The 14135-nt window shown below is 40.8% G+C and overlaps 1 protein-coding gene across 2 annotated transcripts; it reads left to right on the top strand.

Annotated features, from left to right (window-relative positions):
• Positions 1-1571: 1571 nt before the first annotated feature.
• On the top strand, positions 1572-13535 carry LOC112259844 (leukotriene B4 receptor 2). 2 transcript variants are annotated; one of them, XM_024434504.2, is made up of 7 exons: positions 1572-1856; positions 9215-9628; positions 9961-10260; positions 11807-11910; positions 12385-12481; positions 12646-12689; positions 12854-13535. In XM_024434504.2, exons 2-7 carry the CDS (start codon positions 9224-9226, stop codon positions 13167-13169), a joined length of 1266 nt encoding a protein of 421 aa, XP_024290272.1. In that variant the 5' UTR covers positions 1572-1856; positions 9215-9223; the 3' UTR covers positions 13170-13535. The 2 variants fall into 2 exon arrangements, with proteins under 2 accessions (XP_024290272.1, XP_024290273.1); XM_024434505.2 differs by having other exon boundaries at positions 1576-1856; positions 9991-10260; positions 12854-13532.
• Positions 13536-14135: the final 600 nt, after the last annotated feature.

Raw genomic sequence — 14135 nt, 5'->3', positions numbered from 1 at the left:
GCCCTTCCGAATAAAACCCCCACTCGGGCTTTCGATCAGCAGACCAAGCTTACCTCAATTACGAGATGGCTAAAGGTTGCGGACCATGTTTTTCTCCATTAGGGGAGACAAAGGTTGTAGACCATTGCTGAATCTTTTAACCATACCACATGGTTAAACTCTTAGACTATCGATACCGACAGAATAAGAACAAGTCTTTGATATTAATTACTAGTCTGCAGCTAGGAATTCGGTATCATTGAACGCGAAGAACGACAACCGCCGAAACATCCATTCTATAACGATATGACGATATGACGTTTGACCTCTGTCATTGCCAACAAAGGGTATATAACAAAGTATTGAGATAAACTTTTGTTATTGACCAAATACCTTTTTTCCACCATAATTTGCAAATAAATTCATTAAAAATCCTTCAATGTGATTTTCTGGATTTTTTTTCTAATTTTGTCTGTCATAGTTGAAGTGTACCTATGATGAAAATTACAGGCCTCTCTCATCTTTTTAAGTGGGAGAACTTGCACAATTGGTGGCTGACTAAATACTTTTTTGCCCCACTGTATATATTGATTGCAATTATTCCCGAATGAGTGAGCGTTCATGTGCAAATGATTAGCATTTCAATTGTTATAATTATCACTCTGTAGTGACTTCTTAGTTGACCCCCACTTCCCCTTTTGCCTAACAAGCCACTATGCCGGTTTAGGCCACTAGGGCACATTCTCATTTCATGTAACCATATTTACCTTGTTTGTTTGTTTATGCATTTCTGTGAATTACTTAGTTAGTAATAAATAAATGATTGAAGACAATTGATGTATGGATGACTCATAGTGAAGACTGGGTTCGTACAGATAACCAACAATTTACGACGTTTGGAATGAGACTATTGTGAGGTAAAGTAAATAATTAATTAATTCGAAGACTAATTGATCAAATAAAATATCTGAAAAGTCTTCAGTTAATGATAGTAAAGACACGACACCACTAACTCAGCTACTTTCTTCAATTTCCTTTCAAATATCTGCAGTTGTATGGTGTTTATAATTAACTGTCTAGAGTAGATCAAGGTACTTATGATGCTGTTCGAGGGGTCAATAATAAAGGTTACAACAAGGTTTAAATCTCTGGTTGTACCTCTCTCTCTCTCTCTTACACTCTCAATCAATTGTTATAGTAATCAATTGTTATTAATTGTAGATACAACTCACTATGATTGGCTTTAGCATTATATAATTACTCCTGGAATGTTTGTCAGTTAATCAAGAAGTTCTCTCTCTTTCGATCTCTCTTTCTCTCTCTGTAAAGCAGGATGTGATGATAGATTGTAAAAGAGCCAGATGTGGGAGGGGCAAGAGTCTGATTCACCTGTTTTTACTGTGTGTGTGTGTCTGTGTGTGTGTGTGTGTGTGTGTGTGTGTGTGTGTGTGTGTGTGTGTGTGTGTGTGTGTGTGTGGGTGTGTGTCACCCTTATCTCTATGGCCAGGAGGTGTCATTCCACATTAACACTACATTACAAGATACATTACCTCACGTATGATAAGGTGTGGAGGGAGATGTTGAAAGATGAGGGAACACGACACACCCCCTTCCCTTTACTCTGCTACAGCATGCTACTGCAAGCATGACAGATCAGTGAAAATACAGAGTTAGAGAGAAAGAGAGAGAGAGAGATAGAGAGGAAGAGGGATAGAGAGAAAGAGGGATCGAGAGGAGAGAACACGTGGAGTGAAAGAGGAGTACTGAGAAAAGTAGGAAGAATATATACACCATCAAGACTAGAAGAAATGAAATAAAGGAAGTCTGTCCCTGCCTCTTCTCCATCTCTGTCTCTACCCCAGGATTAGGACTATTTGGTGAGTTTGTTTTCAGTCTTCCCTCTCTTTTGTCCCCAACCTCCCTCCTGATTGTGGTCCGGTCAGTCAATGGAAATAGACAGTAAAATTAAGTACAGTAATGTAATATAAAGTAAACTCTAGCAGGAGCTATCAGCATGTCCTCAGATAACAAAATATATAGAGATGGTTTGATAGTCCCGGGGCAGTATGTGTCCTATTAAGCCCCTCAAAGTGCTGATTTGGGATCAGTTTGCCTTTCAGATCATAATAAATACAAATACATGGACAGACGGGGACCTGATCCTAGATCTACACTCCTACTCAGACATGTGATACACACACACCCTGGTCTGTACTTGACACCACATCAAACATGATAATTGTTTGCGGAGAGTAGTACTGTTGTTATTTAACTGTTCGGTGGGTGCGACCAGCTGTTCTCAATGGAACATCATATGTGATAATAAGCCCAATAGCAACTCTATGAATCAGAGTCATATCCTCGCTCCTCGCTTTCTCTTCTCTCCCTCTCCCTTTCTCTCTAAGGTATGTATAATATGCTAGTGTGCGTAGGAGCTTTTCTACTGTTGTGCCCAAGAGCAGTCCTAGCTTGTTTCTCTCTGTGAGTCTGGCCTGTTTGAGTGTGTCAGCTGTTGCTCTCAATAGTGGGGAAAATGATACAGTGTTCTCTACACACAGTGTCCATTTTTTCGTGACCCCACTCTCTAAAAGGTTTCTCCCAGGGAGAGTTGGTATACACAAAACAACATACTTCCAATTCACAAGGTGTATAATACTGTCGTGTACATGTGTGAAAGAGGACAGATAAGCACTCTACAAATAGAGTTATCATGGTGACTGTGACTGGTTATCATGGTGACTGTACAATGCACAGGATGAGTCCTCTAGATAACTCTATGGGACTACAGTACAATGCACAGGATGATTCCTCTAGATAACTCTATGGGACTACAGTACAATGCACAGGATGATTCCTCTAGATAACTCTATGGGACTACAGTACAATGCACAGGATGATTCCTCTAGATAACTCTATGGGACTACAGTACAATGCACAGGATTAGTCCTCTAGCTAACTCCATGGGACTACAGTACAATGCACAGGATTAGTCCTCTAGCTAACTCCATGGGACTATAGTACAATGCACATGATTAGTCCTCTAGCTAACTCCATGGGTCTACAGTACAATGCACAGAAGTCTCCCTGAACTGTCTAATATTCTACAGATCTATTCCCTCACTACCTGTTACAGAGCCTAGCCAGCTGTGCACTTCTAAGCCATGCTTGATATTTAATGCATAAATGACATTGTAGAAATGAATGAATTGACTCCCACACCATAGTACACTCTCATAATCACTCAGAATGACAGCAGAATTACAATAAGAACTACTGTGAGGGTGCAAAGAGGTTCATTTGGGATGTGTGTGTGCACCTCTGAGTACTAGATTATAAGGATTGTTCTTTTACTGAGTAGCCTAGTGGTTCCAGTGTTGGGCCAGTAAATAAAAGGTTGCTTGTTTGAATCCCGAGCTGATGAGGTGAAAAATCTGTCAATGTGCCCTTGAGCAAGGCACTTAATCCTAATTGCTCCTGTAAGTCGCTCTGCATAAGAGTGCCTGCTAAATTACCAACATTGTAAACAACAATCATTGAAATATTTTCGACGTGCGTTGAATTTCTGTCAAGTTATTACTTGATAAAACAAGAACATTAAGATTTACTTAGATGTGCAATGTACTGTAATATTTGCATATAGCCCATGTATAGTACACAGTGTGTGTGTGTCCATGTGCACCACGGGAGGCTGGTGTGAGGATATACTGTATAGGAGGACTGGCTCATTGTAATGGCTGGAATGGAATAAATGGAATGGGGTCAAACGTGTGGTTTCCATATGTTTGATGTGTTTGAAACCATTCCACCTATTTAGCTACAGCCATTAGCATGAGCCCATCCTCCCCAATTAAGGTGCCACCAACCTCCTGTGATGTGGACGCATGTGAGTTCATTATTATTACAGGTGTGAGTGCATGGTATAAGAGAAGCCTATACAATACCATATTTGCAAGGGAAACACAGGATAGATTAGATTGTCATGTTAAATATTAAACATATTCTCACACCATGGGCTTCTCCACACCAAACACTAAGATATAGGATTGTCTGAAATAACATCTTATTCCCAATAGGGCCAACAGTAGTGCACTACAATAGGGTGCCATTTCGAAGGCAGACAGTGATTTGAAACAGTCCTCGGAGGGAGGTAGAATGATTTCTCAAACAAACATTGTAGCTACAAGACTTAGTGTTTATTTTACCAGTCAAGTCTGGTCATGCTGGTTTGGAATTAGAAACCTGTTACAATACCTCAACACACCTACACGTGGACTCCTCCCAGTGTTTCAGCCTCAGTCAAAATAAAAACACAGACGGAAGAAATAGGAAGAAATAACACACAGGTTTCGAGGCATTTATGTCTGCTGTGTTGAAGTTGATTCAGCAACCTAAAAGATGTAGACATCCGAATAAAAGCTTTTGCAGAATTTGAAGTCAAGTAATGTAGAGTAGAAGGAGTGTGTGTGCATACACACACACTCACACACACACACGTACACACAAGTGTACACACACTCACACAAACCCACGCATGTACATACACACACAGATACGCACACAAACACGCACGCACACACACGCACATACACGCACACACATACATACACACACACACACACGCACACATGCTTGTACACACATGCACCACCCAGTTGCTACCCAACAGGGGAATGTATTCTCCATTAGCGGATCACTCACAGCTATCTGTTAATACCACATCTAAACCCATATTAATCCCAGGATGTTTGAATTTGTCCTGAAGGTATTCTCTCTCTCACGCCCTGACTGTGTCTCACTGATCTCCTCTTGTCTTCTCTGTTTATAAATCTACATGATCTTCTCTCCTCTATAATAGCTTCTCTCCTCTCGCTACATGACCTTCTCTCATCTGTCTAAATTATCTTCTCTCGTCTACATGATCTTCTCTCCTCTATAATAGCTTCTCTCCTCTCGCTACATGATCTTCTCTCATCTGTCTAAATTATCTTCTCTCGTCTACATGATCTTCTCTCCTCTATATTAGCTTCTCTCATCTGTCTACATTATCTTCTCTCTTCTACATGATCTTCTCTCCTCTATATTAGCTTCTCTCATCTGTCTACATTATCTTCTCTCTTCTACATGATCTTCTCTCCTCTATATTAGCTTCTCTCCTCTATATTAGCTTCCTCTTCTGTATACATTATCCTCTCTCCTCTGTCTACAGGATCTTCTCTCCTCTATATTATCTTCTCTCCTCTGTCTACAGGATCTTCTCTCCTCTATATTATCTTCTCTCCTCTGTCTACAGGATCTTCTCTCCTCTATATTATCTTCTCTCCTCTGTCTACAGGATCTTCTCTCCTCTGTCTACAGGATCTTCTCTCCTCTATATTATCTTCTCTCCTCTATATTATCTTCTCTCCTCTATACTATCTTCTCTCCTCTATATTATCTTCTCTCCTCTATATTATCTTCTCTCCTCTATATTATCTTCTCTCCTCTATATTATCTTCTCTCCTCTATACTATCTTCTCTCCTCTATATTATCTTCTCTCCTCTATATTATCTTCTCTCCTCTATACTATCTTCTCTCTCTATATTATCTTCTCTCCTCTATATTATCTTCTCTCCTCTATATTATCTTCTCTTCTCTATATTATCTTCTCTCCTCTATATTATCTTCTCTCCTCTATATTATCTTCTCCTCTGTCTACAATATATTCTCTCCTCTATACTATCTTCTCTCCTCTATATTATCTTCTCTCCTCTATATTATCTTCTCTCCTCTATATTATCTTCTCTCCTCTATATTATCTTCTCTCCTCTATATTATCTTCTCTCCTCTGTATTATCTTCTCTCCTCTATACTATCTTCTCTCCTCTATATTATCTTCTCTCCTCTATATTATCTTCTCTCCTCTATATTATCTTCTCTCCTCTGTCTACAATATATTCTCTCCTCTATACTATCTTCTCTCCTCTATATTATCTTCTCTCCTCTATATTATCTTCTCTCCTCTATATTATCTTCTCTCCTCTATACTATCTTCTCTCCTCTATATTATCTTCTCTCCTCTATATTATCTTCTCTCCTCTGTCTACAATATATTCTCTCCTCTATACTATCTTCTCTCCTCTATACTATCTTCTCTCCTCTATATTATCTTCTCACCTCTATATTATCTTCTCTCCTCTATACTATCTTCTCTCCTCTATATTATCTTCTCTCCTCTATATTAGCTTCTCTCCTCTGTCTACAATATATTCTCTCCTCTATACTATCTTCTCTCCTCTATATTATCTTCTCTCCTCTATATTATCTTCTCTCCTCTGTCTACAATATATTCTCTCCTCTATACTATCTTCTCTCCTCTATACTATCTTCTCTCCTCTATATTATCTTCTCACCTCTATATTATCTTCTCTCCTCTATACTATCTTCTCTCCTCTATATTATCTTCTCTCCTCTATATTAGCTTCTCTCCTCTGTCTACAATATATTCTCTCCTCTATACTATCTTCTCTCTATATTATCTTCTCTCCTCTATATTAGCTTCTCTCCTCTGTCTACAATATATTCTCTCCTCTATACTATCTTCTCTCCTCTATACTATCTTCTCTCCTCTATACTATCTTCTCTCCTCTATACTATCTTCTCTCCTCTATATTATCTTCTCTCCTCTATATTATCTTCTCACCTCTATATTATCTTCTCTCCTCTATACTATCTTCTCTCCTCTATATTATCTTCTCTCCTCTATATTAGCTTCTCTCCTCTGTCTACAATATATTCTCTCCTCTATACTATCTTCTCTCCTCTATATTATCTTCTCTCCTCTATATTAGCTTCTCTCCTCTGTCTACAATATATTCTCTCCTCTATACTATCTTCTCTCCTCTATATTATCTTCTCTCCTCTATATTATCTTCTCTCCTCTATATTAGCTTCTCTCCTCTGTCTACAATATATTCTCTCCTCTATACTATCTTCTCTCCTCTATATTATCTTCTCTCCTCTATATTATCTTCTCTCCTCTATATTAGCTTCTCTCCTCTGTCTACAATATATTCTCTCCTCTATACTATCTTCTCTCCTCTATACTATCTTCTCTCCTCTATATTATCTTCTCTCCTCTATATTATCTTCTCTCCTCTGTCTACAATATATTCTCTCCTCTATACTATCTTCTCTCCTCTATACTATCTTCTCTCCTCTATATTATCTTCTCTCCTCTATATTATCTTCTCTCCTCTGTCTACAATATATTCTCTCCTCTATACTATCTTCTCTCCTCTATACTATCTTCTCTCCTCTATATTATCTTCTCACCTCTATATTATCTTCTCTCCTCTATACTATCTTCTCTCCTCTATATTATCTTCTCTCCTCTATATTAGCTTCTCTCCTCTGTCTACAATATATTCTCTCCTCTATACTATCTTCTCTCCTCTATATTATCTTCTCTCCTCTATATTAGCTTCTCTCCTCTGTCTACAATATATTCTCTCCTCTATACTATCTTCTCTCCTCTATACTATCTTCTCTCCTCTATATTATCTTCTCTCCTCTATATTATCTTCTCTCCTCTGTCTACAATATATTCTCTCCTCTATACTATCTTCTCTCCTCTATATTATCTTCTCTCCTCTATACTATCTTCTCTCCTCTATACTATCTTCTCTCCTCTATATTATCTTCTCTCCTCTATATTATCTTCTCTCCTCTATATTATCTTCTCTCCTCTATATTATCTTCTCTCCTCTATATTATCTTCTCTCCTCTATATTATCTTCTCTCCTCTGTCTACAATATATTCTCTCCTCTATACTATCTTCTCTCCTCTATATTATCTTCTCTCCTCTGTATTATCTTCTCTCCTCTATACTATCTTCTCTCCTCTATATTATCTTCTCTCCTCTATATTATCTTCTCTCCTCTGTAGTATCTTCTCTCCTCTATATTATCTTCTCTCCTCTATCTTCAGGATCTTCTCTCCTCTATATTATCTTCTCTCCTCTGTCTACAGGATCTTCTCTCCTCTATATTATCTTCTCTCCTCTATACTATCTTCTCTCCTCTATACTATCTTCTCTCCTCTATACTATCTTCTCTCCTCTATATTATCTTCTCTCCTCTGTCTACAATATATTCTCTCCTCTATACTATCTTCTCTCCTCTATATTATCTTCTCTCCTCTATATTAGCTTCTCACCTCTGTCTACAGGATCTTCTCTCCTCTATACTATCTTCTCTCCTCTATATTATCTTCTCTCCTCTATATTATCTTCTCTCCTCTGTATTATCTTCTCTCCTCTGTCTACAATATATTCTCTCCTCTATATTATCTTCTCTCCTCTATACTATCTTCTCTCCTCTATATTATCTTCTCTCCTCTATATTAGCTTCTCACCTCTGTCTACAGGATCTTCTCTCCTCTAAATTAGCTTCTCTTTTCTGTCTACATTATCCTCTCCTCTGTCTACATTATCTTCTCTCCTCTGTCTTGTGTAGACGCACACTAGCATTACTGTCCATTAGGTGTATTAAATATGTTTGAGAGTGAGTGTGATAAATCCAGTCAGTCGCTGTCTGCACTCCAGTGGATTAATTGCAAGTCAAACATGTATATTTTAGGCAAGAGTTTCCCAAAGTCGGTCCTGGAGCACACCCTTGGTGCAGGTTTTGTTTTTTACCCGAGCGCTACACAGCTGATTCACATGACCAACTCTTCATCAGGCTTTGATTATTTGAATCAGCTGTGTAGCGCTAGGGTAAAAAACAAAACGTGCACCCATGGGTGGGGGCTTGGGAAACCCTGGCCTAAGCTATACATGTTCGACTTGCAATTTGAACCCCCACAGTGTCTGAATGGATTATGGGACTGCATCCTCTTCAATGCAAACACGTCCTCTGTATCTTTACCACTTAAAGTCCTACGCTCACAGCCTCTCATACACCTAAGCTTGTTTCATACTCTATCAGACCTGCCTTCAAACACGATTTGAAATCTTTCAAATACTTTGAGTGTTTGGTCTACCATGCCTGGAGTGTCAGATGGGTGGGATTTGCAGTTTTAAGACTGTTCTATTGGGTTATTAAGCCAGGCAAGCTCAATCAAGCACAGATAAAGTATTGGAACCCAGGTCTGTATCCTATACCACCACTAACTATTCAACATTGCTGCTGATACAAGTTAGTGACATTTCTACCTCAGTGTTTTCATTGAACCTTTAACCTTTCTGTCCCTTGCAGATCATTGCCATGGCCCACAACCAAACCATCCCCCAAATCATCCCTCCATCCCTCACAAAACCCTCCTTGTCCCTTTCTCCGTTCTCCTCCACTACGCCCCCCTCCCTGTTCCTTTCAGCCTCCAACCACGTCCTTAACACCACCATGTCTGTTTTTGCGGCGAACCAAAGCATTGTGGGTAATACCACCTCCACAACCGTAGGGGCACTCATCCTGGGTCTGGTGTTTCTCCTTGGCGTCCCCGGCAACCTCTTCATCATCTGGAGTATCCTGGCACGCGCCCGCCGTCGCTCTGTCACCACCCTCCTCATCCTCAATCTGGCAGTGGCCGACGGCTCGCTCATGGCGCTCACGCCGTTCTTCATCGTGTACCTTGTGAAGAAGACATGGATTTTTGGCGATATCATGTGCAAGGTGGAGGCTCTTCTTTTTGTTGATTGCTGCATTCCAGGCTGACTACACTGTAGACATCTGCCAGATCTCACAACGCCTGTATAGGTGTTTAACATATCTGCTTACCACATCATATGAAATAGCAATCTGATGCCCGACTGCGCAGTCGATGACATAGCATGCAACCATTGGTTGATGCAACGCAATGACTGCAATTTTGTCGGCCTGGACTGCAAGCATTATGTAAATGTTCCAATGATGTCATTTTCTTCCCAGATGTTTGAAAACACCACTGACACTTGACATGCAGTGATTACATTGTCATTGAATCCTTATCCTTTTGAAATTACAAGAAAAAGCCACTCTCTTCTTGTCTGGACCAGATACTCTTCTACCTGTGCCTGGCCAACATGTACGCCTCCATCCAACTGATCATGCTGATGAGCCTGCACAGGCTGGTGGCCGTGGTGTGGCCGCGGCGTGTTGCTGCCCTCGCTGGCCGGAAGGCAGTACTGCGGGGGGTGCTGGTACTGTGGATCCTGGTGCTGGTCTCATCCATCCCCGCGTTGCTGTTCAGGCACAAACTGACGGCCACGTACCCCAACGGGAGGAGCCGTATGGTGTGTGAGTCATTTCACAAGCAGCAGAGTCAAGTGAGTGACACTTACTTCCTTATTTACCAACTGAATTCATTCCTTACTTTGCTAATTATCTTCACTCCTGGAGTGACTGACAGGGGAGGGGGAAAGAGCAACCAATCAAACCGTGAATGTATTTCAGGTGAGGGAACAAAAAAGTACAGAATTTACATGAGAGCTTTCTATCACCATAGTTACCTGTTTATTCACATTCTTATCTGTAGTCAGATCATCCATAAAAACATTGCAAGGTATGGAGTTTACAGTACCTCGATTTTGTATACAGTCAGGCCCATAAATACTTGGACATTTACCAAGTTGTTATTATTTTAGCTGTCTACCACAGCATATTGGAGTTGAAGTTAAACAATGAATGGGAGAGGGAAGGTCAGACATTCAGCTTTAATTGGAGGGTATTTACATCCAAATTGGGTGAATGGTGTAGGAATTACAACACTTTTTATATGTGGTCTGACCCTTTTTAAGAGAACAAAAGTAATTGGACAATTCGCTGCTCAGCTGCTCAGCAAATTCAAGTGCGGCACTTGAATTTGGAATCTGTTGCTGTTAACCCTCAATAGGAAGTCAAAAGAACTGTCACTGCCAGTGAAGCAAGCCATCATTAGGTTAAAAAATCGAAACAAACCCATTAGAGAGATATCAGAAACATTAGGTGTGGAACATAAAACAACTGTGGTGGATGACAGAAGAATTCTTTCCCTGGTGAAGAAAAACCCCTTCACAACAGTTGGCCAGATCATTAACACCCTCCAGGAGGCAGGGGTATCTGTGTCAATGTCAACGATGAAGAGAAGTCTTCACCAGAGTAAACACAGAGGGCTAACCACAAGATGTAAACCATTGGTAAACCTCAAATACATGAAAACCATATTGGAGTTTGCCAAAAAACACACTAAAAAAGCCTATACAGTTCTGAAACAACATCCTATGGACAGATGAGACAAATATCAACTTGTACCAGAGTTCAGATTCAGCCAAATGCTTCAAAACTCATTGGACGGCGCTTCACAGTGCAGATGGACAATGACCCAAAGCATACTGCAAAAGCAACCCAATAGTTTTTCAATGTAAAAATAGTGCAATGTTCTGCAATGGCCAAGTCAATCACCTGACCTGAATCCAATTGAGCATGCACTTCCCTTGCTGAAGACAAAACGCCCCAAGAACAAGCAGGAACTGAAGACAGCTTCAGCTAAGTCTTCAGCATCACCAGGAAAGAAACCCAGCACCTGGTGATGTCTAGGGGTTCCAGAATTCAGGAAGTCATTGACAGCAAAGGATTTGCAACCACGTATTAAATCTCACTATTTAATTTATGATTTTGTTAGTTTGCCCAATTACTTTTGAGCCCCACTTATACTTAACGCACATCTTGATTGTTTCCTTTCAAATCCATGGTGGTGGCGTACAGAGCCAAAATGATGCAAGTTGTGTCACTGTCCAAATACTCATGGACCTGACTGTATAAAGTGTCACTAATGCTAACCGATCAATGTGATCTCTATGCTGATACAGTACACGTCCCATTCTCTCAGCGCAGGTGGTGCTCCAGTACACGTTGGAGACGGTGCTGGGATTTGTAGTTCCTTACGGGTTGATTGTAGGCAGCTACATCTGCATCCTGCGGAGGATCAGACAAACCAGGTCCACTGCTGTTTTACTATCTTCATTTTATTTCTGCCTTCATTTCATATTTGTCTAGATGTATTGTTTTTATTTTCTCACTTTTTACAAGCCAGTGAAGTTGGGTGAAATCCTATTGTATTTGTTGGCATTCATTATTATTTAGATTCATTTGTGAAAAAGTTTGAGAATTTAAAAGAAAATCCTGTTTGATGGTAAGGCCCAGGAGGGGAATACATTGCATGATAGTAAAGGACCAAGGACCAAACACTAGCATGCAATGCCACGCCAATTGGCCACATGGTAAAGCTATAACAAGTGATTGAGAAAGCAAACGTTTTAAAGGCCTTTCCCCGTGTGATCTAGAGTCCTGAAATACGGTACATTTGCATCAAGGACCATTAAGGTCTGTCATGATTGATTTTCCACCATTTGGAATTCGGGGAAAAAAACACTTAAAACTGTATGAAAAAAAGTGTGATTTGATTTGACCAGGTTCAGGAGGAGGATCCACAGTGAGAAACTCATCCTAACCATCGTGGTCACCTTTGGAATCTTCTGGCTGCCCTACCATGTCATCAACATTGTGCAGGTAGTGTGTGTAACGTGCGTGTGTGGGGTGTTTTGTGTGTGTGCATGTCTGAGCTATAGCCCGGGCCTCACACTCCTAAACGGGGCTGAAACAGTAGGTCCCGCTGTAACTGGGCTGTCTGCTGTGATGAAATCTGTTCTCATAGATGAAATCTGTCCTTACAGGTTGCCGCAGCACTTTCTCCTCAAGATTCAGCTATAAAAGCAAGGTAGGCTTTCTGAAAGGTTTTTCCTAAATTACTGTTTCGTAAGATCCTCACCTCATCACAGGTATCATTTCTAGTGTATTGTTATCAAATCCCTAACTATATTTTAATAAAAAACAATGAACAACCATTTTTTTTTGCTGTTTTCATATCTACTCTTCCTCCAGACTGGACCCTATCTGGCAGTCCTGCCGTGCGGTCACATCAGCCCTGGCATTCATCAGCAGCTGTGCCAACCCGGTCCTCTACACCTTCGCCGGCAAGTCCTATATTCGGCGGGAAGGCTTTGCCTTCATGGCCCGTCTGTTCGAAGGCACTGCGCTGGACTCTGGGACCAGGAAGAACCGCCAGAACAGCCAGAACAGCCGAGAGAGAGACAGGGATGCAGAGGGGCTGAAAGAAAAGGAAGGAGAGCTAGAATCCACGACCAGCGCCAATGTTGTGAGCCCCATCTGTGTGAAACCTGTGAAAAATGTCAAATAGTGACCCTCTGGGCTGGTAGTTGGACGCTATGGTGGCAGAACCTATTTTGATGGGAAAACACTGCCTAAGACTGGTTTCCTGCAGTTCGCTCGATGGCCACTACATGTAAGTGTTTCCTAATGGGTCATGACTGACTTACTGACTGAACCATATCTCTGTTGTTAGAGGTGCTGCTTCAAGCTCAGCAGGTGAGGGGGGTGAATTTTATAAGTGATCTTACCGGGATGTCTTGTCTGTCTTACTGCCTCTCTTTCTACATGTGTGTGTGTGTGTGTGTGTGTGTGTGTGTGTGTGTGTGTGTGTGTGTGTGTGTGTGTGTGTGTGTGTGTGTGTGTGTGTGTGTGTGTGTGTGTGTGTGTGTGTGTAAGTACTGCTGTAGTAAAAAAGAGCACTGTAATATTTCCCTACTTCTTTTTGCTTCATATATTTTCTCAAAAGCATTAAGACATGTTGCCATGTTGGGCCAGATCAAGAAAATAAAACACCATTTTCTCAGATTAGATTTGGCTGCCATCCATTGATTAGGAAACTCTTAAAGGGAGAAGAAGACAACTCACAGAAGAGTCATGACTGGCTGGCAGGCAATAGCATGCAGGTCCTTCACAGTCTGTCCAGTCATTTCTTTACCTTCAGGCCATTCTTTTTCCTCTTTCTCCTCCCCCTCTCTTTCTCCTCCCCCTCTCTTTCTCCTCCCCCTCTCTTTCTCCTCCCCCTCTCTTTCTCCTGGAACCGTTCTCCTCTCTTTTACCTCTTCATCCTGCTCCTCAACTCCTTCGTTCTCCTCTTTTTCTCTCCCGCTCCCATCATCCTGGTCTCCTGCTGGGCGTGTCCATGTTGGAGGCTGTCAACCTCCAGCAGCTGTGCCGGAGAGACCGGTCCCCACTTGAAACAAGGAAATCATACATTTCATTTTTACTTTGAATAATGACAATAAAAAATACAGTTGATTTTTATATAAATGTGATT

This window comes from Oncorhynchus tshawytscha, linkage group LG10 (assembly GCF_018296145.1).
Source record: "Oncorhynchus tshawytscha isolate Ot180627B linkage group LG10, Otsh_v2.0, whole genome shotgun sequence".
Taxonomy (NCBI): Eukaryota; Metazoa; Chordata; class Actinopteri; order Salmoniformes; family Salmonidae; genus Oncorhynchus; species Oncorhynchus tshawytscha.
Note: the sequence above shows the minus strand (reverse complement) of the source record. Positions and strands in the feature narration are given on the sequence as shown.